At 35.6% G+C, this 26,306-nt stretch overlaps 1 protein-coding gene across 5 annotated transcripts in view; it reads left to right on the plus strand.

The window, feature by feature from the left end:
- The window catches only part of QSER1 (glutamine and serine rich 1), an 84,382-nt gene that overhangs the window by 45,418 nt on the left and 12,658 nt on the right, over positions 1-26,306 (plus strand). For all 5 annotated transcript variants that reach the window (XM_058688565.1, XM_058688566.1, XM_058688568.1 and 2 more), the window contains 5 exons: positions 11,598-11,920; positions 12,878-12,994; positions 14,106-14,239; positions 15,982-16,199; positions 24,222-24,359. In XM_058688565.1, the coding sequence (XP_058544548.1) occupies positions 11,598-11,920; positions 12,878-12,994; positions 14,106-14,239; positions 15,982-16,199; positions 24,222-24,359 (930 nt within the window). The remainder of the gene's footprint in view (positions 1-11,597; positions 11,921-12,877; positions 12,995-14,105; positions 14,240-15,981; positions 16,200-24,221; positions 24,360-26,306) is intronic.

Here is a 26,306-nt window from a genome sequence, read left to right on the forward strand (position 1 = left end):
GAAGACTAACATTTTGCTGTTAAATATTATTATACTATGTGTAGCATGCACATTAAGGTAAAATTAAAAATTTTTTGTGTTGGCTTCAGACTATACCCAAATCTTTGAGTGTGCTTTCACTTTACTCTGTAGTTAAATGAACATTTGGAGGAACTGATTTAAGAAGCTCTGCCTCATGTGAACTATTTTAAGGAAGATGCTAAGGAAAAATCTTTATAACAATATAGTAGCCACCACCTCTGTGCTAGGAACTAGTAGCAGTGTTGTGAGATCTGCATTGTTCTCTCCAATATCAGATGGTATAACCAAGAGTGAATGAATTGTGCAGGTCCATACAACTAGTAAGCGACAGAGCTGGAGTCTGTACTCAGGTTTGTCTGATTGTAGAGCCTCTATTCCTGCCTAGCTCTTTTGTATAAAGTGGTGCTTTGAAAGTTAAACCCTGTTTTGCGATGTACCTTATTAGTTTCTCTCTGGACTTGAGACTACCTTTAACTGCTGAAGTGATCTGAAACAACCTGTATTCCAAATAATCTGTTAGCATAAACATCTGCTAATTCATTTCTAAAGAATTCACATTTTGTTATACAGGGAAATCAGTATAATGGAATGTCAATGTTAGAGCCAAAGACATTATGTACGTGGATAATCCTAGTAAGATTTTACACTCCTTTTCCCCCAATTCAGGGTGCTTTGCAATTGTTATTATATTCCCTCTTCCATTTGTAGAACAATGCTTTTATAATTTTTGTTCTAAAATAGGAATCTAGGGACACCTGGGTAGCTCAGTTGCTTAGGCTTCCGGCTCTTCATTTCAGCTCAGCTCATGATCCCAAGGTTGTGGGATAGAACCCTGAGTAGGTGCAGAGCCTGCTTGGGATTTTTTTTCTCCTTCTCTCTCAGCCCCATCCCTGCTCGCTCACATTCTCTCTCTCTCTCTCTCCCCCACCCCTCTCTCTCTCTCTCTCTCTCTCAAAATAAATTTAAAAAAATGAAAGGTCCAGCACTGAGAGGGCCCTTTCATTTAAAAAAGATAAGTAAAAATAAAATATGAATAAAATATGAAAAAATGAATATAAATCAAATCTGAAAATGTGAGCCCTGCACCCAGCATGAGGCTTGAACTCACAACCCTGAGATCCAGAGTAGCATGCTCTATGGACTGAGCCATTCAGGTACCCAAAGTCTGACCCTTCTGATTTATTTTTACAGGAGGTGAGGTATGGGTTGAAGTTAATTTTTTTAAATATGGAAGTCCAGCTTTTCCAGCACCATTTGTTGAAAAGAGTCCTTTCTTCTTCTGTTGCCTTTGCATTTTTTATAAAAAATCAGTTGATCATATTTGAATGAATCTATCTCTGGACTGTCAATTCTGTTACATTGATCTGTGTGTTTATGCTTTTGAAAATAACACAGTCTTAATTGCTGTAGCTTTATAGTAAACCTTGAAAAAGAACAGTTGCAAATTCAAATTTGTTCTTTTTCAAAATTGTTTTGCCTTTTCTAGTTCCTTTCCTTTTCCATATAAAATTGCAAATCAGCTGTATCTACCAAAAAAAATTCTCACTGGAATTTTGATTTTGATTTCTTTGAATCTATAGCACTTTGAGGAAAACTGAACTATTAACAGTGTACTGAGTGTTAACAATTCATGAACACATTTGATTTTTCACTAGTCTTTTACAGTTTTGGGCATATAGATCCTGCACATGATCTATATTTAGGGATGTAGAGCCTAAATATTTTTGGTGCTATTTATTGTAAATGATGCTTTTTAAAAATTTCTAATTTTAGTTATTTATTGGTAGATTATAAAAATTGTCATATATATGTATATTATATACATAGTATATATAATATATAATATATATTATATGTGTGTATATAATATACATATATATGTTGATCTTAAATCCTACAAATCTGCACAACTTATTATTTCTAGGGGTTGTGTTTTTTTTTTTTTTTATTCTGTAGGATTTTTTATGTAGAAAATTATGTCATCTGCAAATAAGAATAGTTTCATTTTTCTTTTCCAGTCTTAATGCCTTCTTCATTCCTGTCCTAATGTACAGGAATAAACATTCCTATACAATGTTTAATGAAAGAGTTGAGTGTGGACATTCTGAATATGTTCTTGATCTTTGGAGGAAAAAAAATCAACCTTTTGCCATTAAGTACGATGTTCACTATAGGTTTTTTGTAGATGTCTTATCACATTAAAGAAATTCTTTACATTGCCTAGTTTGGTAACAGTTTTTATAATGAATGGAAGTTGAATTTTGTCAAATGATTTTTCTTCATCTGTTGAAATGATCATGTAGTTTTCTTATTAAGTCTTTCAATATGGTGAATAACATTGACTGATTTTCAAATATATTCATGGCCTTGCATTCCCAAGATAAACCTCAGCAATTGTGATATATTATCTTTTTTATACATCAGTGGATTCAATTTTCTAATTTTTTTACATCCATGTTTGCAGTGGATATTGGTCTGTAGTTTTCCTTTTGTAATTCCTTTGTTTGGTTTTGGTATCTGGTTGTTGCTGACCTCATAAATGACTTGGTGATTCTTCCCTTCTCTGTTTTCTGCAAGAGGTTGGGTAGTACTATCTCTTCCACAAATGTTTGATTGAATTTGTTAGTGAAACCGTTTGAACCTGGAGTTTTCTTTGTCAGAAACTTTTTTGCTATGAGTTCAGTTTCTTTGATACAGAGCTGTTCACCTTGCCTGTTTCTTCTTGACTGTGCTTTGGTAGTTTGTATCTTTGAAGGAATCATTCCGTTTTAATTGAGATGTCAAATTTATCAGCATAGAGTCGTTGGTAGTATTTCCTCATGTTAGTAATTTGTGTCTTCTCTCTTTTTGTCATGGTCTGAATAGAAGTTTATTAATTTTATTGATTCTTTTTCTCCTTTCTGGCAGTTTCACTGATTTTTGCTCTTCTCGTCATTTCCTTTTTCCTGCTTGATTTAGGTTTATTATACCCTATTTTTCTAGTTTCTTTTGGTAGAAGCCTAAATTGTTAATTTAAGACCCCTCTTCTTTTCTGCTATATGCATTTAATGTTACAGACCTCTCTCTAAGCCCTGCTTTAGCTATGTCCCACAAATTTTAATTATTTATTTTTTATTTATATATTATTTTTTCAGTTCTTTCTCTCTCAAAAAATAAACATTAAAAAATTTATAAAAACAATATTTCAACTTTTAGTATTTCATTTTTAAATTTATCTCTGCTTTTTCTGTCTGTATCTTTTTGTACTATGCTTCTAGTGTTTGACCTAGTGATTACCATCCACATAGAATTAATATTTTTATGATTCTGGCACACCTGGATGGCTCAGTTGGTCAAGTATCAGACTCTTGATTTCAGCTCAGGTCATGGTCTCATAGTTGGTGGGTTCAAGCCCCACGTTGGGCCTTGCCCTAACAGCGCAGAGCCTGCTTGGGATTCTCTCTCCTCTCTGCCCCTCCCCAACTTGCACTCTCTCTCTCTCAAAATAAATAAATAAACATTTTAAAACAATATTTTTATGATTTCAAGTAAAATGTCAAAGTCTAACGACCATACAGGTCCCTTTACCCTTGCCCTTATGTTATACATATTTGGCATATATATTACATCTATCTACATATATTGAAAACTCTAATAGGGGTTTGCTTTCAATAGTCAAATACGTTTTAAATAACTTAAGAGGAGGAAGAGAGCCTATTATATTTACTCAGATATTTATAATTTCTGTTGCGGTTCCTTTATTCCTGATGTTCCAAATTACCCTCTGGTATCATTTGCTTCCCATTAGCCCAAAGATTACTTTTTCTTTTTCTTTGGTTTTCAGCAATGTGATTGTTTATCTGGGTAGGGTTTATCCTGTTTGGAGTTCACTGAGCTTCTTAAATCTGTAAAACGTATGTCTTTTACCAAATTTGAGAGTTTGGGGACATTACTTTTTCTGTACCAATCTTTTTCTCTCCTTACAGGACTCCAGTGACACTTCAGTGACACAAATGTAAAACCTTTTGATACTGTTCCTGACATTCTGTTCATTTTTTTTCAATCTTCTTTTCCTCTCTGTTCTAAACATTGTATAATTTCTATTGGCCTATCTTACAGTTCATTGATTTTTCAGCCTTCTCAATTCTGTTACCGATTCCATCCAGTGAATTTTTTATTTCAGATATTTTTTAAATTATAAAATTTGTTTTGGGTTCTTTTTTCTAGTTTCTGTTTCTCTGCTGAGAATTTACATATTTCCATTCATTTTAATGTAATTATTTTTTTTTTTCGTGTTTTTTTATTTTGGGAGAGAGAGAAAGAGTGAGTGAGGGAGGAGCAGAAAGAGAGGGAGAGAGAGAATCCCAAGCAGGCACCATGCATGCTCAGTGTGGAGCCCAAATGGGGCTCAATCTCATGACCTTGGGATCAATCATGACCTGAGCTGAAGTTAAAAGTTGGACACTCAACCAACTGAGCAAGCCACTCAGGCACCCCTTAAAAAAATATTATTTCATTTCTTTTTTTTTTTTTTAACATTTATTTATTTTTGAGAGAAAGAGAGTGTGAGTGGGAGAGGGGCAGAGAGAGAGAGAGAGAGGGGGAGACACAGAATTAGAAGCAGGCTCCAGGCTCTGAGCTGTCCAGCACAGACTTCAAGCAGGGCTCGAACTCACGAGTGGTGAGATCATGACCTGAGCTGAAGTCAGACACCCAACCAACTGAGGTGCCCCTTTTATTTGATTTCTTAATGTTGAACCTTTTTAAGAAAATTCTACCATAAACTCTGCTTGGTCATGCTGAATTATTTTAATCCATTGCAAGATTTAAGTTGCTAGTGTTTTATTTAGGATTTTTACACTTAGATTCATAAGTGAGATTAACGCTTATAGTGTTTTTTTTAAGTTGTTTTTTTTTTTAATATTTATTTTATTTTTGAGAGAGAGAGACAGAGCATGAGCAGGGGAGAGGCAGGAAGAGGGAGACACAGAACTCCAAGCAGGTTCCAGGCTCTGCGATGTCAGCCTAGAGCCTAACGAGGGCCTCAAACTGTGACATGAAACTCACAAACTGTGAGATCATAACCTGAGCTGAAGTTGGATGCTTAATTGACTAAGCCACCCAGGTGCCCCTATGCTTATAGTGTTTTTTGCCTTAATCTTTCTATTGCTATATTTTTGGTTTTGTGTTTTCGTTTTTTGTCTTAATATTCACTTTTATAGTCAGGACTATGCTGGTCTTATACATTGAATTGGGAGAGTTTGGGTTTTTTTAAATTTTTTTAACGTTTATTTATATTTGAGACAGAGAGAGAGCATGAACAGGGGAGGGTCAGAGAAAGAGGGAGACACAGAATCTGAAACAGGCTCCAGGCCCTGAGCTATCAGCACAGAGCCCGACGCGGGGCTCGAACCCACAGATTGTGAGATCATGACTTGAGCCGAAGTCAGACACTCAACCGACTGAGCCACCCAGGCACTCCGAATTGGGAGAGTTTTTATATTTGTCTAAGCTTTGAAAAAATTTACCTACCACATATAATAGGGGTTTGGTAGAACTTTCTTAGAATATATCTGGGACTTTCCAGTTTTTTTCCTGAGGTAGTTTAATCTATCAAGATCAATTTTTTTAAAGGTATGGTATTTTCTAGTAAAATCATCCCTTTCATTTAGATTTTTTTGATCTGTTATGAAGTTGCACATAGCATTTAATCCCCTCTGTTTCTATACATATGTTCTCTTTCTTGCTCCAAATGTGTTTGAATCTTTTTCCTTATCATTCTGTGAAGTTTACCTATTTAATAGTTCTTTTCAATGAACCAGTGTACTTTTTATTTATTCCTGCTTTCATTTTCTTACTCACTTTTTCTTTACTCAGTTCAATTTCTCTATCTTCCCTGGGTTCAATTTAATATTCTCTCTCTGGCTTCTTGAGTTTAATAGTTTATTTTTATATGTATATCCTTGCTTTTTAATGAATGGCATTAAAGTGTAAGGTTTCTTCATTGCAGCACACTCCGGCTCTACCTATGCCTTTGGTTTCAATTTGTAATGCTCTCACTCCTTTCTAAATGCTTTGTCATTTCAGTTTTAATTTCCTTTTTAACCTAAGAGTTATTAAGAATTGTGTGTTTTTGCCTATTTCCTAATAGGTTTCTATTTTTGTTGTTGGTACTCATTTATTACTAATTTATAGCCCTACTGTATTTTGGTCAAAGGAGTGCTTCAATAATGCCAGCCTTTGGATATTTGTGAAAAGTTTGCTAGTGGCTTGGTAAATGATCATTTTTTATAAATAATTCATGAATACTATGTGCTATAGATTATATTTGGTAATGCTGTTCAAATCCTTTATATCTCTTTTTTTTGTTTAATGTGATACATGACATTAGGTTATATAAGAAAATTTATGTTTGTTGGACCTAAATGACAGGTCTAGAATTTGCCTTGAACTATCCCAGCAAATATAAAAGGGGTGATGGAAATATGAAAGAAGTATACCAAAATGTTCGTAGTAGTTACTATAACTGGGTTATGGTATTTGAGGGTTTGTATTTTCTACTTTTATGTATGTTTGAAATTCTGAATAATAAACAGTTTTTTAAATCCTTCCTATCCTTATTTGTTTTTAGATTGCTTGATCTGTTGATTCCTGAAAAAGGTGTGTTAAAGTTTCCAACTATGTTTGATTGTTTCTCTAATACTGTTTACTTGATGTGTTTCAAACCCATGTGATCGGGTACATAAAATTGTACTAAGTTAAATTTCCTTTTCATAAAATCTTTTTCCCTTTTAATTTCTCATTTCTGTTTTTAATATTGCCATACTAATTTTATTGTTACTGTTTTGGTATATTTTCCCATATCTGTTTTCTTTCAAAATATTTTCTCTTGTGAAATATAACTCACATATGGAAATAAATATAAGACATGTAAGATAACACACATACAATTTCTATAAATTTGAAAATGCAGACATTACTTAAGCCATATTCCCTGACTATAATGCAATAATTTTATAAATAATAGTTGAAAGGAAAAAAAGAAAAGGACAAAGAAATAAAAAGTTTATTTTTAAAACTTCTAAATAACTTCTCCTAAATAACTCATGGCTTTCAAAAGAAACCAAAACTGAAATGATTAACTACTTAGAAAGGACAGTGGAGCATTACATTTCAAAACCAATGAGATGTGCCAAAAGTGTGGAGCAAAGAATAATATTTAATGGTGTTAAATGCTACTCATTAGAGAACAAGAAAGTACAAAATTTGAATATTATATTAATTTTTTTAATGATTAGTATTTTGAGAGAGAGACAGAGACAGAGTGCAAGTTGGGGAGGGGCAGAGAGAGAGGGAGACACAGAATCTGAAGCAGGCTTCAGGCTCCAATCTGTCAGCACAGGACCTGATGCAGGGCTCGAACCCACAAACTGTGAGATCATGACCTGAGCCAAAATCAGACGCTCAACCAGGTGCCCCCAAATTGAATATTATACATTAAACTCAACTCATAACCTCTAGAACTAACCACTATCTTAGTTGGGGGTGGTAATCACTTCCTTGCTTTTCTTTTGTAATTTTATCACCTGTGTATGCATCCCTAAATACTATACCTTTGTTTTTTTAAGTATATTTGACATACAATGTTATATTAGTTTCCAATGCATAGCTTATTGATTCAACAATTTCATACATTTCTCAATCTGTCACCATACAACATTAATACAGTATTATTGACTGTATTCCTTCTGTTATTTTCATCTGCATTACTTATTTTATAACTGGAAGTATGTACCTCTTAATCCCTTTTATGTGTATTATACTATACTACACCTGAACACTCTTCTTAGCTTTGGTTTGTTTTAAAGCTTCATAAAAAGAGCATCGTAGAGTATTTATATATAGATGTTTCCCTTTACTAATTTGAAAGTTATACATTCTTTTATTTTTATTAAAAAAAATTTTTTAATTACTCAGCAATCAAAAAGAATGAAATCTTGTCATTCACAACTATGTGGATGGAACTAGAGGGTACTATGCTAAGCGAAATTAGTCAGAGAAAGACAAATATCATATGACTTCATTTGTATGAGTACTGTAAGATACAAAACAGATGAACATAATGGAAGGGAAGCAAAAATAATACAAAAACAGGGAGGGGGACAAAAACATAAGAGACTCTTAAATATGGAGAACAAACAGAGGGTTACTGGAGGGGTTGTGGGAGGGGGGATGGGCTAAATGGGTAAGGGGCACTAAGGAATCTACTCCTGAAGTCACTGTTGCACTATATGCTAACTTAGATGTAAATTTTTTTAAAAATTAAATAAAAATTAAAAGGAAAAAAAGCTCACAGTGAAAAGGAAAATGTATTTGATGACATGAGAATTTAAAAAGTCTGGATGCAAAAGCTCCATTGATAAAATAAAAATAATTATACACTGGGAAATAAAAATAAAAGAGAAATAAAAAAAATTTTTTTAATATTTATTTTTTGAGAGAGAGACACACACAAAGTGTGAGCAGGGGTGGAGCAAAGGGAGACACAGACTCTGAAGCAGGCTCCAGGCTCAGACCTGTCAGCACAGAGCCCAACTTGGGGCTTGAACTCATGAAACTCGAGGTCATGACCTGAGCTGAATTCGGCCACTTAACTGACTGAGCCACCCAGGTGCCCCAGTTATACATTCTTTTAAAAGAAATATTTGCTTAGTTTTTTACTCTGGACATTTTCTTTTTTTGTTTATTTTTTTATATGTTTATTTTGAGAAAGAGGGAGAGAGAGCACACGGGCAGGGTGGGTGGGAGTGGCAGACAGAGAGGGGAGAGAGAGAGGATCCCAAGCAAGCTCTGCACTGTCGTTGCAGAGCCCGATGTAGGGCTTAATCTCGTGAACTGTGAGATCATGACCTGAACCGAAATCAAGAGTTGGACACTTAACTAACTGAGCCACCCAGACACCCCTAAAATTTATTTATTTTGAGAGAGAGCACATGTGTATGCACGAGTAGGAGAGGGGCAGACAGAGAGAAAGGGAGAGAGAGGATCCCAAGGAGGCTCCATGCTGTCAGTGCAGATCCCGAAGTGGGTCTCAATCCCATCAACCATGAGATCATGACCTGAGCCAAAATCAAGAGTCAGATGCTCAACCCACTGAGCCAATCAGGTGCCCATAGACATTTTCAAATATAAACAAAGATTGATATAATTAAACCAATGTATGTATCACTCAGGTTTTTTTTTTTTAATTTTTTTCAGTGTTTATTTTTTTGAGGGAGTGTGTATGCACATGTGCAAGGGAGGGGCAGAGAGAGGGGGGTATAGATGATCAGAAGTGGGCTCTGTGCTGACAGCAGCGGGTCCAGTGGGGGGCTTGAACTCACAAACAGTGAGATCATGACCTGAGCCAAAGTCGGACACTTAACCAACTGAGCCACCCAGTGATAGGTACCCCTGTCACTTAGCTTTAATAATCATTGATACGTGGTCAGTCTCGTCTCATTCCTGTATTCCCAACCCCTCATTATTTTGATGAAATATTTCTGTTCTTTTCCTGGTTATAGTAGGAATTACAGTATGTATTTTCTGCTTCTCAAAATCTGTTAATATCTTTCTCTCCTCCTGGATAATAGTAGACTTTTGAACACTAGAACTCTTTGAACAATGTGTATAGTTTTCAGAAGGGAAGCTTTATATTTTTCTGAAATTTATTCCCAAATATTTTTTTCTTTTTGATGCTATTATAAATGGAATTGTATTCCTGAATTCTTTTTTTTTTAACGTTTATTTATTTATTTTGAGAGAAAGAGTGTGCTCATGTGAACAGTGGGAAGGCAGAGAGAAAGAGAGCGAGAGAGAATCCCAAGCAGGCTCCATGCTGTCAGCTCAGAGCCCCATACAGAGCTCCATCTCACAAACCGTGAGGTCATGACTTGAGCCAAAATCAAGAGTGGGACACTTAACCAACTGTGCCACCCTGGCACCCCCTGAATTCATTTTTGGATAGTTCGTTGCGAGTATATAGAAATACATTTGGGGCCACCTGGCTGGCTCAGTTGGTACAGTATGTGACTCTTGATCTTGAGGTTGTGAGTTCATGGCCCACGTTGGGTGTAGAGCTTACTTTAAAAAAATACTATTGATTTTTATATATTGATTTTATACTCTGAAAACTTGCTGAACTTATTAACTCAAATAGTTTTTTTAGGAGATTCCTTTGGATTTTCTATATACAAGATCATGTCATCTGCAAATAGAGATTATTTTATTTCTTCAGACATCTTTCTTGGGGGAAAGCATCTATCTAGTTTTTTACCATTAAGTCTGATGTCAGCTTTTGGGTTTTTGTAGATGCCCTTTATCAGGTTGAAGTTCCCTCCTGTGTTCAGCTTGTTGAGTATTTTTATCACAAAAGTGTTTAAATTCATGGTGCTGAATTTTGTCAAATGCTTTTTCTGCATCTAATGAGATGATCCTTTGGTTTTGTCCTTTGTTATGTTAATATGATGACTGATTGATCTTTAGATGTTAAAACCCATTTGGTCATGATGTATAATTCGTTTTATATGTTGGTTGATTTCCTCCTATGTTGAAGATTTTTGTGTATATATTCATGAGGGATGCTGATCCTATGGTTTTTTGTGTGTGATGTTTTGTCTGGTTTAGGTATTGGAATAATACTGGCTCTATAGAATGAAGCGGGAAGTGTTTCCTTCTATTTTTTTGGCTTATGATGAATTGATATTAATTCTTACTTAACTTAAAATTGGTAGAATCTATTTGTGAACCCATTTGGGCCTGTGCTTATCTTTGTGGGATGCTTTTTAACATTTTTTATTCTCCCTACTTGTTGGTCTGTTCATATATTGTATTTCTTCTCGAGTCCTTTTTAGTTTTCATTTTTCTAGGAATTTCGTCTTATTTGTTAGCATACAATTTTTCATGTTATTATTTTATAATCCTTTTTATTTCTGTAGTTCTTAGAGCTTCTTCAAAGTATTTTGGGGTGTTGTTTTCCCTTCCCACATCCAATTTGCTTTTCTTCTTCTAGGAATTCTTAACAGCTTTGGTCAGCTGATCCTTCTTATCTTGCATCCCTTTTGTGTCTCTGTTCTTCTAAAAATTTTTTTAATGTTTATTTATTTTAGAGAGAGAAAGACAGAGAATGAACAGGGGAGGGGCAGATAGCGGGCAACACAGAATCCAAAGCATGCTCCAGGCTCTGAGCTGTCAGCGCAGAGCCCAGTGCAGGGCTTGAACCCACAAACTACAAGATCATGACCTGAGCCAAAGTCGGACCCTTAACCGACTGAGCCACCCAGGCACCCTTCTGTTCTTAAAATAGCTTTGTGCTACTTAATGGACTCAGGGGTAAGAGTAGGTTGATGGAGGCCCTCAGTCTGATTGTCATCCAGATGTAATTCTATCACTTTGTTTCTTGGAAATTTACAGCCATATTTTAATTTCTTACTATAGTGTTCATTGTTTCAAACAATTGATGGTAAAAATAATCGAGTCTTTCTTTTTACACTGTTCAGATTTTACTCCAAACAAGTAAATATTTGTTTGTATTACTGATTTGCATTTGCTTGATCTAGTTTCAGAAGCCCTACGGGTGGCAACTACTAGCCCAACTGCCAATACTACTGGTACTGCTACCTCTACCACTGTGGGTGCAGTTAAACAAGAACCTCCCTGCTCTACTTCATCTGCAATAAATATCCTGGAAAATATAAACTCTACAGAACCCCCAAAGCCCTGCGAACTTGATGGGCTTCCTTCAGACCAGTTTGCAAAAGGACAGGACACTGTTGCCATAGAAGGTTTTACAGATGAGGAGAACACAGAAAGTGGAGGAGAAGGCCAATACAGAGAGCGTGATGAATTTGTGGTAAAGATAGAAGACATAGAGACTTTTAAGGTGATTTAAATGTTCACAGGTGTAAAGGTCATAGTTTAGTGGGCATGTCCTATACTAAGCCTTCATAATGACTAATAGTATGCCTCTGGCTTGAACTGCAAAAAGTTATATTTTTATAGTTATTCTGTTGTAATTGCCAGATAATAAAATCAAACTAGCAGATGTCAGATATTTTGAAAAAGCAGTTTAAAATTATTTTGACTTTTTTTGAGTTTTGCATTTTTCTGACTAGTCAGTATGCTGCATTTAGATGCTAGTAATGAGAGCAGTTTTGAAATGTTAATGTTTTTGAAGGCTCCCAACTCAATTGTATTGTTAAGGGGTTGGAGAAAATGGTTATTTTTTTTTTTATTTAAGAGTTTAAAGAAAGTAATAGGAATATAAAATAAACACAGAATTCACTTATTTTCATAATTTCAAATTATAGAACCATAGGTAGAATGGTAAATTTCATACCAGGCAATTTTAGCTGTGCTTAAAATAATATATTTTTTGGGTTTTTGTTTCCTTGCTTTTGATTTTATTTTTGAATTGGGGTGGAGAGGAATGGCATTAAAAAGTATAATGAGAAATATAATATAACATTCGAATTGTCTATATGCCTTCCATTCACAATTAACTACTGTTAATATTTTAGCATATTTGTTTCTGGTCTTTTTGAATATGTACATACTCTTGTAAAACTGCACAAATAATGTATCAAAATATCATTAGGGGAAAACTTTCCAGTAGTTACACAAAAGGGTAATGAGCTACTGTACATGTTGGTGTCCTCCCTATTTCTGGAAGAATTTTAGCAGAGATTGAATAGCCACCTTATAAAAATTATTGCAAAAATTCAGCTAGGTTAAAAATAATAGCTATATAGGTCATTCATTTTTCTTTTAGTTCTAAGATTCTATAAATCTAGAATATGTTGCCAGTTTTTAAAAATGTAACTGATTCCACATATTACAGGAGGCTTTAAAAACAGGAAAAGAACCCCCAGCTATTTGGAAAGTACAAAAAGCTTTATTACAGAAGTTTGTTCCTGAAATTCGAGATGGACAAAGAGAATTTGCTGCTACAAATAGTGTAAGTAAAGTGCTTGGTTACATTAGCCTTCCTATTTTTTTGACAAAACAGTTATCCTGGGAAAAATAAAGGATGATTTAAATTTAAATGTATTTTTATTATTTTTTTAAATATTTATTTTTGAGAGAGAGAGAGAGAGAGAGATAAAGAGAGATCAAGAGCAGGGGAGGGTCAGGGAGAGTCAGACACACAGGATCCAAGCAGGCTCCAGCCTCTGAGCTGTCAGCGCAAAGCCCGACACGGGGCTCCAACTCAGGAGTTGTGAGATCATGACCTGAGCCAAAGTCAGATGCTTAACCAACTGAGCCATCAAGATGCCCCTAATTTTTTTTTAATGTTTATTTATTTTTGAGAGAGAAAGAGAGAGAGGGAGACAGAGTACAAGTGGGGTAGGGACAGAGAGAGCGAGAGGCACAGAATCTGAAGTAGGCTCCAGGCTCTGCACCATCAGCACAGAGTGCGACACGGGGCTCAAACCCACGAACCATGAGATGATGACCTGAGCTAAAGTCAAACACTTAACCAGTTGAGCCACCCAGGCGTCCCTAGGCACCCCTAAATTAAATGTATTTTATATTAAGCATTTCTGATATAAAATTTGATAATATAATACTCTGATAGTCTGATTATAAAACAGAATCAGTATGTAAATACCAGTTTTTAAAAATTAAATCACTTTATACTAATATATATATATATATATATATATATATATATATATAAAACCTTTTTTAAAAAAATGAATTAGTTATTAGTCTATAAAAAGTTCATACGGAATCAGGGGCTGCTACTATATTGATTATTCTGCCAATCAAACATCCCAATTTATCAGAAGACTTACAAAAGTGATTCTTTTATACTTATGTAGTTATTTAACAGCATTGAGTAAGTAAGCATCTGATGATTAGCCAAATGATTAGCCAAATGTAAGCTTCTATGTAAGGGCTTACAGTCAAGAATGAGACTGAGATCATTTTTATTGAGGGTGAAAAGTAGCTTGGCCAGAGATGCCTTTTGAAAAACTTAAAGGATGCTAATGTAATAGTCAAGCCAACAAATATTTTATGTACAGAATGTATAAGTATGTAATTCATAGTGTTTCTTTCCTTAGTACCTTGGATATTTTGGAGATGCAAAGAGTAAATACAAAAAGATATACGTGAAGTTCATTGAAAACACAAACAAAAAGGAATATGTCAGAGTGTGTTCCAAAAAGCCAAGAAGTAAGCCTTCACAAACTATCAGGTATTTATTTTCATATGTAATATATATATGAAAGGCTTATTTTTGGCAATGTCTCTTATTTTAAGTTAATTTTATTTTAGTAGTCTCTACACCCAGCGTGGGCTTGAACCCAGAACCCCAAGTATGTGACCCCAAGTCACATGCTCTTTTGACCAAACCAGTCAGGTGCTCCAGCAATGGTTTAATTTTTGTTTTTAATTTTTAATTTGTTTTTAACTTTTGAGAGAGAGAGAGAGCACAAGTGGGGGAGAGAAGCAGAGGGAGAGAGAGAAACAGAGAGAGACAGAGAGAGACAGAGAGAGAGAGAGAGAGAGAGAGAGAGAGAATCTTTGGTAGGCTCCGAACTCAGTGTGGATCCCATGACCCTGGGATCACAACCCAAGCTAAAATCAAAAGTCAGACATTAAACCAACTGAGCCATCCAGTCATCTGCCCACACCCACAATGTCTTATACAAAGAATCACATCAGTTAAAGAGCCTAACATTTTTTCATTATATACAAGTCTAAAAATTCAGTGTCTGCTATAATAAGTGATTCTTTTTTTAAAAAAATATTTTAATTTATTGTTGAGACAGAAAAAGAGCATAAGCAGGGGAGGGGCAGAGAGAGAGAGGGAGACACAGAATCCAAGGCAGGTTCCAGGCTCTGAGCTGTCAGCACAGAGCCCGACGTGGGGCTCGAACTGAAGACTGTGAGATCATGACCTGATCTGAAGTCGGACGCTTAACCAACTGAGCAACCCAGGCGCCCCAATAAGTGATTCTTTTTGAAGTAATGAGACCGGAGCCGTAAAGCTCATGACCATCTGTGGTGGGATAGGTACTCTTCTTTCCCAGAAGCCTTTTGGTGTCACCCTAATGTAATGGAGGGAAAATAGATTTAGAGTCAGGAGGTTTGAATCCAGCTTTTTATGACCTAGAGTAACACAACCTTTTTGAAGCCCTCTTTTTTATCCATAAAATGAAAATTAAAATGGAGTGTCAAATTTAAAATGAAATAAATTTTGAGAAAAAACTCTAAAACCTATACATTACCAGGCAAGTGTACAATAGAATTATCATATATTAATGTGATCTGGGTTGTCTGGAACATGGATCTGGAAGACAACTGACCTAGCCACATTCCTGTGATCTGTATGGGAAAAGGGGGTATGACCCTAGATATTCTCAATCTAGTGCTGGTAAGGTCTAGTTTGATTAAGATTCCAACTTATTAAAAGCAGTACACCTTATTTTTATGATGGAATTTTATCCACTCAAATCTCCAGAACTAACACAGCAAATCTTGAAGGGCTCTAGGACAGATGTAGTTGGTCTCCACACCAAAACTTGCTACCACAAGAATCTGAGAGTTTCAGATGGTCAGAGTTACTACATATGGCTATTGGTGGTTTATCATGCATTACTTCCCAAAGCCCTTTGATCACCTGTTGTTCAGCTTCATCCTCAGGAAAATTAGTTCATAAAGGGAGAGAAGGAGTGAAGAGAGAGAAATAGGGATTAAATTAATAGTCCTTTAATAACTGAATACTGAATGTCAGTGGTTAGAGGGTATTTCAAGAGAATTTGTCGGGAGGAGGGTAGAAATCATCATTGGAGATGTATGGGACTTGGGCTTTATTTTGGAGATGTTGGTGAGGTAATTATACTTTTTTTCACTAGTGTTATTCATTTTTGGTCTAATTTATTTTAATCTGACAAGATTGCAGTGTGTTAATGAAGTTTGTTTGTAACATTGCAGAACTGTTCAGGCTAAACCAAGTAGTAGCAGTAAAACTTCTGATCCTCCAACACCAAAAACTACAACTACAAAAGCCCCTTCAGTGAAACCCAAAGTTAAACAGCTGAAAGTAAAGGCTGAGCCACCACCAAAGAAGCGGAAGAAATGGAAAGAAGAGTTTTCATCATCCCAATCTGACTCCAGTCCTGAGATCCATTCTACTAGTAGTGATGATGAGGGTAAGTTCTCTATGAAGTAAATACCTTGGTAACTTTAGATTATCTACATGAACAGAGAGAACCAATGATATTCACAATTCAAAATTGTTTTATTTCTCAGGGGATTTACCTACCTAAGTTCTGCCTAGGCTTTTATAAAAATACATTAAAAAATAAACACATATATACATACATAAATTCTCATTCCTTGAACACTAATTGAAGTACACTTTGCCCATACATGCAGCCTTATAAAGTAGAAAAGAACAGTGAACTGAAAGAAGACTGCTGCCATAGTCATGCCAGTTATCTCGCCTCTTTGGGTAGGATGGGGATTAGATCAGATCATTTATGCTGAGTCCTGTAATCTCTGTAGTTCTAATCTTCAGAGTCTATGTTTATGCTGGAAGAAAAGAGTAAAATGAGCCTAGGAGGCAGCAACTCTGAAACTATAGTTAATAGGGTATAATAATGTATATAATAATGTATACTTATATAGAATATAAGTATATGGAATATATTTGGAGTATATGGAATATATTTGTTAATTATATAATATAATGTATACTGCCGTATATCTGCCACTAGCCAACCAGTATCTAGGTGACCTCTCTGTGCCTTAATTTTTTCTCTTTTATAAAATGAAAAGGTTGAAATAGATCAGACTTTTTGACCTTCAAACCCTTTTATACTCTTAAACTTGTTAAAAGACACCAAAGAGCATTTTCATTGGCTAGATACAGATACAAGTACATTGATTTATTAGAAACTAAACCTGAAATAGTTGTAAAACACAAGAATATACTAGTGCACATTCCATTAGCCATCAAATTGTTGTGAATATAAGTAAGAAATACCAAGCAGTTCATTCTAGAGCAAAAGTTGGCAAACTGGCCCGTGGGTCAAATCTGACCTGCAGCCTATTCTTGTAAATAAAGTTTTAATTGGAATGCGGATTCATTTACATATTTTCATATAGTTGGTTTTCTACCACAGTGGCAGATTTGAGTCATTGCTACAAAGAATATGTGACCATTACAGCCTCAAATATTTACCACTTGGCCCTTTACAGAAAAAAGTTGGTGACCCTTCTAGAGCATAAAGTTGGAGGTAGGCAGAAAAAGTTGAAAGGATGATAGAAGGCCGGATATGCCAAGCTAAAGCTAAAAAGCCTGGGATCCTGTAAGCAAAGGAGAGTCCCTGGAAGGATTTGAGTAGGGAGCAACAGGTTAAAATTGGAATTTGTATTACAAGACCTCATAGTTTAGGTATAAATTGAAAGTCTGAAGTTGGGGCAGTAGGGATGGAAGAGGGGGACACATGAGAAATTCAGATTGAATGTAAATGGTGAATTATGTGTTGGGGTGCTGTTGAGGTTGATGACCAGGTTGGATTCTGACATTACAAGCTCATTGCTTGGGAGCTTATCTTAAAGCTTATTTGAACAGAAAGAGAATGGTGGGGCATCTGGGTGGCTCAGTTGGTTAGTAGTTGAGCGTCTGACTCTTGATTTTGCCTCACATCATGATCTCAGGGTCGAGCCCCATTTTGGGAGCCTATTAGAGATTCTCTCTCCCCCTGCCCCTTTCCCCAGGTCATGTTCTCGTTCTCTCTCTCTCTCTCTCTCTCTCTCAAATTAAATAAAAATAAAAAAATAAAAGCTACTCATGAAGTTTGCACATCAGAATTTATAAAGAAATGCAGTGCTTTGGGCCACCTGGGTGTTTAGTCTTGATTTTGGCTCAGGTCATGATCTCATGGTTTGTGGGTTTGAGACCCGTGTCAGGCTGTGCACTAACAGCACAGAGCCTGCTTGGGATTTTCTGTCTCCCTCTCTCTCTACCCCCCACCTCCCCACACCCAAAAATTAAAATGGAAAAAAATTTTTTAATTCTTTTAAAGATTAAAAAAAAGATATTCAGTGCTTTGAGTGTGTATGGAAGGCAATACTTGTAATTTTTGTAGTTTGCTTTCCTTTCTATGGTTTAGAATGGAATGGTTTAGGTTCTGAATTTGCACGCAATTATACTGCTTCCTTAAATGACATTCAAGATGTTTTTCTTTAATGGTGACTTGAGTTGCCACTAGGTGTCACTAATAGGTAAGCATTTTTATTGTTTTTGATTATTTCTTAAAAGGCAAATATTGATAATAAACATAGATTTATACATTGGTGGTTTTTAAAATTATTTAAGAGTTTTTTATAATCTTCAGATTTATTGAGGATTCCAAAATACTTGTGCTTTTGTGGGCTATATGTATTGATATTTACCAAATGTCTATTAAGATAATTTAAAAAAATTTTTTTAATGTTTATTTATTTTTGAGAGACAGAGTATGAGCAGGGGAGGGGCAGAGAGACCCACACACACATAGAGAACCTGAAGCAGGCTGGAGGCTCTGAGCTGTCAGCACAGAGCCTGAGGCAGGGCTCAGACTCATGACACCACGAGATCATGACCTGAGCTTAAAGTCAGACGCTTAACCAACTGAGCCACCAGGGTGCCCCTAAAACAAATTTTTATTTTATTTTATTTTATTTTTATTTATTTATTTTTTTTAGAATTTTATTTTCTTTCATTTTTTTTAATGTTTATTTATTTTTGAGACACAGAGAGACAGAGCATGAGCAGGGAAGGGGCAGAGAGAGAGGGAGACACAGAATGTGAAGCAGGCTCCAAGCTCTGAGCTGTCAGCACAGAGCCCGACGCAGGGCTCGAACTCATGAACTGGGAGATCGTGACCTGAGCCAAAGTCGGACGCTTAACCGACTGAGCCACCCAGGCGCCCCTAAAACAAATTTTTAAAATATTTATTTAAAGTAAACCAAGGGCCACTCAGGTTGGCTCAGTTGGTTAAGCATCTGACTTTGGCTGAGGTCATGATCTCGCGGTGTCTTGAGTTCGAGCTCCGCCTCGGGCTCTGTACTGACAGCTCATAGCTTGGAGCCTAGAGCCTGCTTCAGATCCTGTTTCTGTCTCTCTGTCCCTGCCTCGGTCAAGCTCTGTCTTTCCCACTCTCTCAAATATAAAATAAACAGATTACAGGGGTGCCTCGGTGGTTCATTCTGTTAAGCCCCCGACTCTTGATCTCGGCTCAGGTCTTGATCTCATGGTTGTGAGTTCAAACCCCGCGTCGGACTCTGTGCTGACAGCTCAGAGCCTGGAGCCTGCTTCGGATTCTGTGTCTCCCTGTCTCTCTGCCCCTCCCCCACTCGCACTGTGTCTCCCTCTCCCTCTCTCTCAAAAAAATAGAAATAAAAACTTTTTTTAAATGTAAAAAAATAATAAAATAAACCCATTACTTATTAACATTTTTAACTACTATATTTTCCTAAACTAACAGAAGAGTAGCATTTTCATGTTTGCTTCTACATATATTATTTCAGCTAATGTATAGAAAGAAAACCCAGACTTATATAGATTTTTTTTTAATTTTTTTTTAACGTTTATTTATTTTTGAGACAGAGAGAGACAGAGCATGAACAGGGGAGGGGCAGAGAGAGAGAGGGAAACACAGAATCTGAAACAGGCTCCAGGCTCTGAGCTGTCAGCACAGAGCCCGACGCGGGGCTCGAACTCACGGACCGTGAGATCATGACCTGAGCCGAAGTCGGATGATTAACCGACCAAGCCACCCAGGCACCCCTATATAGATTTTTAATTACCTTTTCAGACAATTATGGATATTTTTATTATTTGATACTCAAAAGTTTTTTATTTTATAAACTTGATCAGTAGTAGCTTCTTCAACTTCTCATGCTTATTACATTAAAATTTATTGGTTTCTCTTACCCCTTGAATGTATCTTTAATCTATGAATGATTTTATCCATTCTGCGTGTGAAAATATCTGTTAGCTCATTGAGGTACATATTCTATTTCATTTTTTTTCCACATTTTATAAACTTGGGCTAAAATATATATAACATAATATTTGCCATTATAGCCATTTTTAAGTGTACATTTCAGTAGCATTGATTATATTCACACTGTTGTGCAACTATCACAACTATTTTCAAGACATTTTCATCACACCAAACAGAAACTTTGTAACCATTAAGCAATAACTACCGATTCTCTCTTTCCCCCAGTTGTTGGTAATCTCTAATCTAGTTTCTGTTTCCATGAATTTGCCTACTCTAAATATCTCATATAAGTGTATCTGTTTTATTTCACTTATAACGTTTTCAAGGTTCATCCATGTTACAGCATGTATATGAACTTAATTGCTTTTTACGGCCAGCTATTCCATTGTAAGTTTATGCATTGTATGTTCATTTATCTTTTCATCTTTTGATGGACACATAGATTATTTCCACCTTTTGGCTATTGTAAAAGGTGCATGCATTGAACATTGGCATACAAATATGTTTGTGTCTTTTTTTGATTGTTTTGGGTGTATACCTAGGAGCGGAGTTGGCTGGGCCATATGATAAGTGTATGTTTAGCTTTTTGAGGAACCACCAAACCTTTGAAATACCCCAATGATTGCACCATTTTACTTTACTGCCAGCAATGCGTAAGGTTCCAGTTTTTTCACATCCTCACCAACACTTGTTATTTTTTGTTTCTGGTGGGTTGTTTTGTTTTATTTTTTATTGTAGCCATCCTAGTAGGTATGAAGTGGTATATGACTGAAGTTTTGATTTGTAGTTCCTTAACAACTAATGTTGAGTATCTTTTCAAGTGCTTACTGTCCATTTCCTTATCTTCTTTGAAGAAATGTCTATTCTGATATGTTGCCTAGTTTTAATTAGGTCATTTCTTCTTTTGTTCTGAAGTTGTAGGAGTTCTTTATATATTCTAGATAATAAACCCTTACCAGATGTAGGATTTAAAATATTTTATCTTATTCTTTTGATAATGTCCATTGATGCACAAAAGTTTGAAATTCTGGGGCACCTGGGTGGCCCAGTCAGTTGAGCATCCAACTCTTGATTTCAGCTCAGGTCATGATCCCAGGTTTGTGGGATTGGGCCCTGCATCAGGCTCCACGCTGAGCTTGGAGCCTGCTCAAAATTCTTTCTCCCTCTGCCCCTTCACTGCATGCTCTCTCTCTCTCAAAAAAAAGTTTGAAGTTCTAACGAAGCCAAATTTCTTTATTTTTTCTTTCATTGCTTAGACTTCTGGTTTCATATTAAGAATCCATTGCCAAATACAAGGTCATGAAGATTTACCCCTATATTTCCTAAGAGTTTCATGACTTTATTTTTTTTAATGTTGGTTTGGTTTTTTTTTAATTTTTTTAAAGTTTGTTTACTTCTGAGAGAGATAAAGCGTGAGCAAGGGAGGGTCAGAGAGAGGGAGACACAGAATCTGAAGCATGCTCCAGGCTCTGAGCTGTCAGCATGAAGCCCAACACGGTGCTGGAACTCACAAGCCAACTTACAAGCCACGAAATCATGACCTGAGCCAAAGTCAGAAGCTTAACTAACTGAGCCACCCAGGTGCCCCTAAGGTTTATTTTTGAGAGAAAAAAGAGTGCATGTAAGTGGGGGAGGGGCAGAGAAAGGGAGACAGAGGATCCAAAGCGGGCTCTGTGCTGACATCAGAGAACCCAATGCAGGGCTCCATGAAATCATGACCTGAGCTGAAATCAGACATTCAACCAACTGAGCCACCGAGGCGCCTTTAAGAGTTTCATGATTTTAGCTCTTACATTTAGGTCATACATTTTTACAGTGTAACACTCATATTACCACTGATCTCATCAGTGAATTCCTTAAGTACGGGGATGTTGTCAAGCTCACAGTTGTAGATACATGTTTTCCAGAATTCTCATTTTCATTTGAAACCTGAAATTTTGGGAGTGCCTGGCTGGCTCAGTCATGGAGTATGCGACTCAATCTGAATCGTGAATTTGAGCTCCACATGGGGTGTAGCGATTACTTAAAAATAAAATCTTTTAAAAAAATAAAAAAATGAAACCTCAAATTTTGTCATTGTTAGTAAATGCTGTCATTTGTTTTCTTTGAATGACAGGTTCATTTCATTAATTTTTGAGAGAATGTCTGCCAGATACCTGAGTCTGAATAGGCATGGTGTGTCTGGCAATCACTCTTTCAAGTGAAAATGGTTGTCCCAAGGGGAGAAAAGGGTCTAGTTCATCTTGTAACTCAAACAATTGCATGGATGCTCTTCCTGGAGATAACCATCATACTTTAAAACAGAAGTGCTTTATTTGTACCTCTAATTTATCACACAGAATATTGAGACATTTACTCAAGAGTAAAAAATTTAATGCAATTAATCATTTTTACTGCTTCATGAAAAACTATTTTTTTCATTTTTTTAAGTAATGTCTACCCAATGGGGCTTGAACTCAGGACCCAACATCAAGAGTCACACACTGCACCAACAGAGCCAGCCAGGCTCCCCAAGGACTATTCTTTAAAAAAAAAAAATTTTTTTTAATGTTTATTTATTTTTAAGAGAGACAGAGTGTGAACAGGGGAGGGGCAGAGAGAGAGGGAGACACAGAATCCGAAGCAGGTTCCAGGCTCTGAGCTGTCAGCTCAGAGCCCGATGCGGGGCTCAAAGCCACAAACCACAAGATCATGACCTGAGCCAAAGTCAGACATTCAACGGACTGAGCCACCCAGGTGCTCCTCCTCAAGGACTATTCTTATTTGAAACTGGCTTTTTTTCCCCTTTAAATGCATGTCAGGGAGATGGCAAAGTATATGGCTACTAGTGCAATTTGGTGTCACTGCTTTGATTCATACTAAGTAAGGCACCAGCATTTTTACCCATCATTATTTTTACAAATGTCAACAGAGTAAAAAAGGTATATAGCATTTAATATTTTTATGAAAACAATTTTGACATCATGAAAAGGATCTTGGAGGAAACCTCAAAAGATCCTTGGACCATACTTTAAGAACTGCTTTAAAGGCTGTGATAATAGTTTGTTAAATAACAAATATTCAACCAAGTAAGTTTTAAACATATTGGCTTTTTTATTCAATTAATGGATCAGGCAGCATCCCATCTGGCAAGTAGAGGGGAGCTCCAAAGGGCTATAGAAAAGCAAAGGTTTTAAAAGTAGAGAGGGAGTGGTAAAAAGGAAATTATTAGCAAAAATCTACTGTTTTAGGCAAGGTCACCCTCCTAAGTGGAACAAAAAGGATCTATCAGTAAATTTCCTAGTGCTGGCCAGGAAATTCCCATGTTAACTGGGTAAAGGTTACATTTCTGGGGTTTGAAACTGCAGTTAGGTTAGGTATTATTATGTCCTGGCTTATGTCCTGGTCCTGTTATTAAGTCCTGGTAATGACTTGAGGCCTTACCCTAAGTGACACCATTTTGGGCCTGTGTGTGTATAAAACAAACAAACAAACAAACAAACTTTTTTTTTACAAGTTATGTATTTTAATCAAAAAAGTAAAAATTGAGACATTTCTAATCTTGAAGTTCTTGCCATTGAACTTGAGTGAAGTTTTCCTTGTGTATGGGCTATTTTATATATTTTTTAAAAATGTGTATATGCCTTGGCTCTAGACCAGAATTTTACAGTAATTTAAGTGTAGAATTAAAAAAAGAAGAGATGGCTGTATATTAAGTCATGCATTAGATGTCTTATGTAATTTCTTCAATCTAGAGAAACCATCAGTTCTGGAGTAGCACAGCAAGGGGAGAACAAACAGGTTCCTGTGGGGCTGATGTTTACCAATGCTGGGCTAGTATTGGGCTTCAGAGTCACCTGGGAACCTTTAGAAGTATAATATTTAAACCTCATCATTACTGCTACCACCACCTACCCACCCACCCCCACCAAAAGATTCTGTTTTAATAGTCCAGCAAGCTGATTTGTTTTGTTTTGTTTTGTTTTGTTTTACGAGCTCTCTAGTGATTGTGATGTGCAAACCAGCTTTGAGAATCTGTAACCCGGGGTGTTTTTAAAAGCCAAATGTGAGAAGCTTGAATTTGAGGAAATTTTATCTACAACCTTTTATCTGCTTGTAGGCTCTTTTTATAAATAAAAGTGTTTTTTTTAATTTATCAGGAAGAATATTTAATATTTCGTCTTTTCACTCTCTCAGAATTTGATCCTCCAGCTCCCTTTGTCACTCGTTTTTTGAACACAAGAGCGATGAAGGAAACCTTTAAGAGCTACATGGAATTGCTTGTTAGCATCGCTTTGGACCCTGACACAATGCAAGCCTTAGAGAAGAGCAATGGTACAGTCTGCTAAGTAGTACTTTCTTGGTAGTGCTTCATGGATCTTCTTTATTCTTATCTGTTAGTTATGTGTTTAGTATGTAGGTTTTCTAATAGATATCTGTATATTGTCAGTTCACATGTTCATGATACTGATTCTATAAAGTATTCCTATCTTTTCATGAATTGTCAATATTTGAACAAATTTATATTGAGGGATTTTTTTTAGATTGAATGTATTTTTATTGATTCCTACTCATGGGAAAATTATGTAACTACCCACTAGTTTCTTTCAATTCTAAATCTTTGTCATCCTTATAACATTTCACTAAGTGTCTATGTTACACGCAAGGTCCAGAGGTCAACACATTCTGCTTTCTAATGATTGGAAAGGTGAAGTGGATAATAATGGTATAAAGATTAAAATCACATTATTTGTGTCTCATAAAAGATACATCACCAAATAATTATATTCTAATCAATTAATAATAAAACAATGTATGCATTAGGTTATATTCATTAATATTATTCCTTTATATTCTTCCTTTAGTAACTTTTCCTTACAGTAAAATAGAGATGAGATTGATATCTGAAATAACTGGTGACTCATATATTTAATGTTGCTTGCTAATATTTACTACTCATCTACTGTAGCATTCACCAAGGAAGCTAAAAGAGGGAATGAAAGGGTTGTTAATGAGTCAGTTCCCATCACCCTCCTATCAAAATGATTGTATGCATGTATGATCAAAAGATAGTAACAAAAATCACTAACAATATACTTCAACAGTGATGCCTAATAATACATATGTTATTTCCACATACTTTGATATACATTACTCTGTTTTACTCCCAAAACAATTCAGACAGCCATTTTGTGGATGAAGACAGTGAGGCACCTAGAGGTTAAGTGTCTTGCTTAAGAGCCCACAATTTGCATGTAGCAGAAAAAGGATTACAATCTCAAGTCTTCTAATTTTTGGTCCATTGTTTTTTGACTGTATCAGAGACAGTAATCCATTCATCAGTCTAAAATTTTAGCGTCATGTAGACCTGGAAGAGACATTAGAGATTATCTAGTCTAAAACATTTATTTTGTAGACTAAGGTTCAAAAAGATTAAATGTATTTCATAGTTATAGAACAACTTAATCATTGAATAACCACAATTAAAACCCATAGTTAATTCCCCACATCAGTGTTTTCACCATTAAATGTTTTCTCTCAATCAAAACTCCTTGCATCATACAACATACATTTCTTAGTAATGGCAATTCCTGGGTAGTTGTATTTTAATTGTTTTTTTTTTCTGTTGCTTATCATTGTTTTCTGATTTTTCTCTATTTGATATAAGGGGGAAAGACTTTAATGGTTATATTTTATTTTTTTTAATGGTAACATTTTTAAAATATCCACAGCTGTTTAAACCTTGTTTTGTGAAATGTAAATTCTTACAGTTTTTGAACAGATTTAATCACTACTAGAAAGATAAAAGAAAACTATCACAGTGTGTATCTAAGGTGAGTGACCTCAGAATGCATTCCTCACTAAGGACTTTTTCTTCAATTAGAGGAAGTGTTCTTCTGCTGGTCACTGCTTGTGTTTGTATTCCAAATATAAAGAATACTTTTATTCATCTATGAAATTAGCGGCCAGATTCTGAGGATTACATATACATTTTCAGAATGGTCATTAAAGGTAGTGTTATAAAATATATTATTATGCTGATAATTTGAGAAATAATCTACTAACCTAAAATATTTAATACAGCACCAAAAGTAATTAATTCTCCAATGAAAGTGCTTTTTTTAAAAAAAAGATCTTAAAGTTTTAGAGGGGTGAAAAAGAAAAGTAAAAAGTTTTGGTTAGAAATCTTTATCATACTTTTACTCTCTCCTTTTCTGAAATAACTATTTTGACTCTTCTCTTGTGTTTTTGAAACTGGATTTTGATCATTTTTCTTCCCCT

Source organism: Neofelis nebulosa, chromosome 10 (assembly GCF_028018385.1).
Source record: "Neofelis nebulosa isolate mNeoNeb1 chromosome 10, mNeoNeb1.pri, whole genome shotgun sequence".
Taxonomy (NCBI): domain Eukaryota; kingdom Metazoa; phylum Chordata; class Mammalia; order Carnivora; family Felidae; genus Neofelis; species Neofelis nebulosa.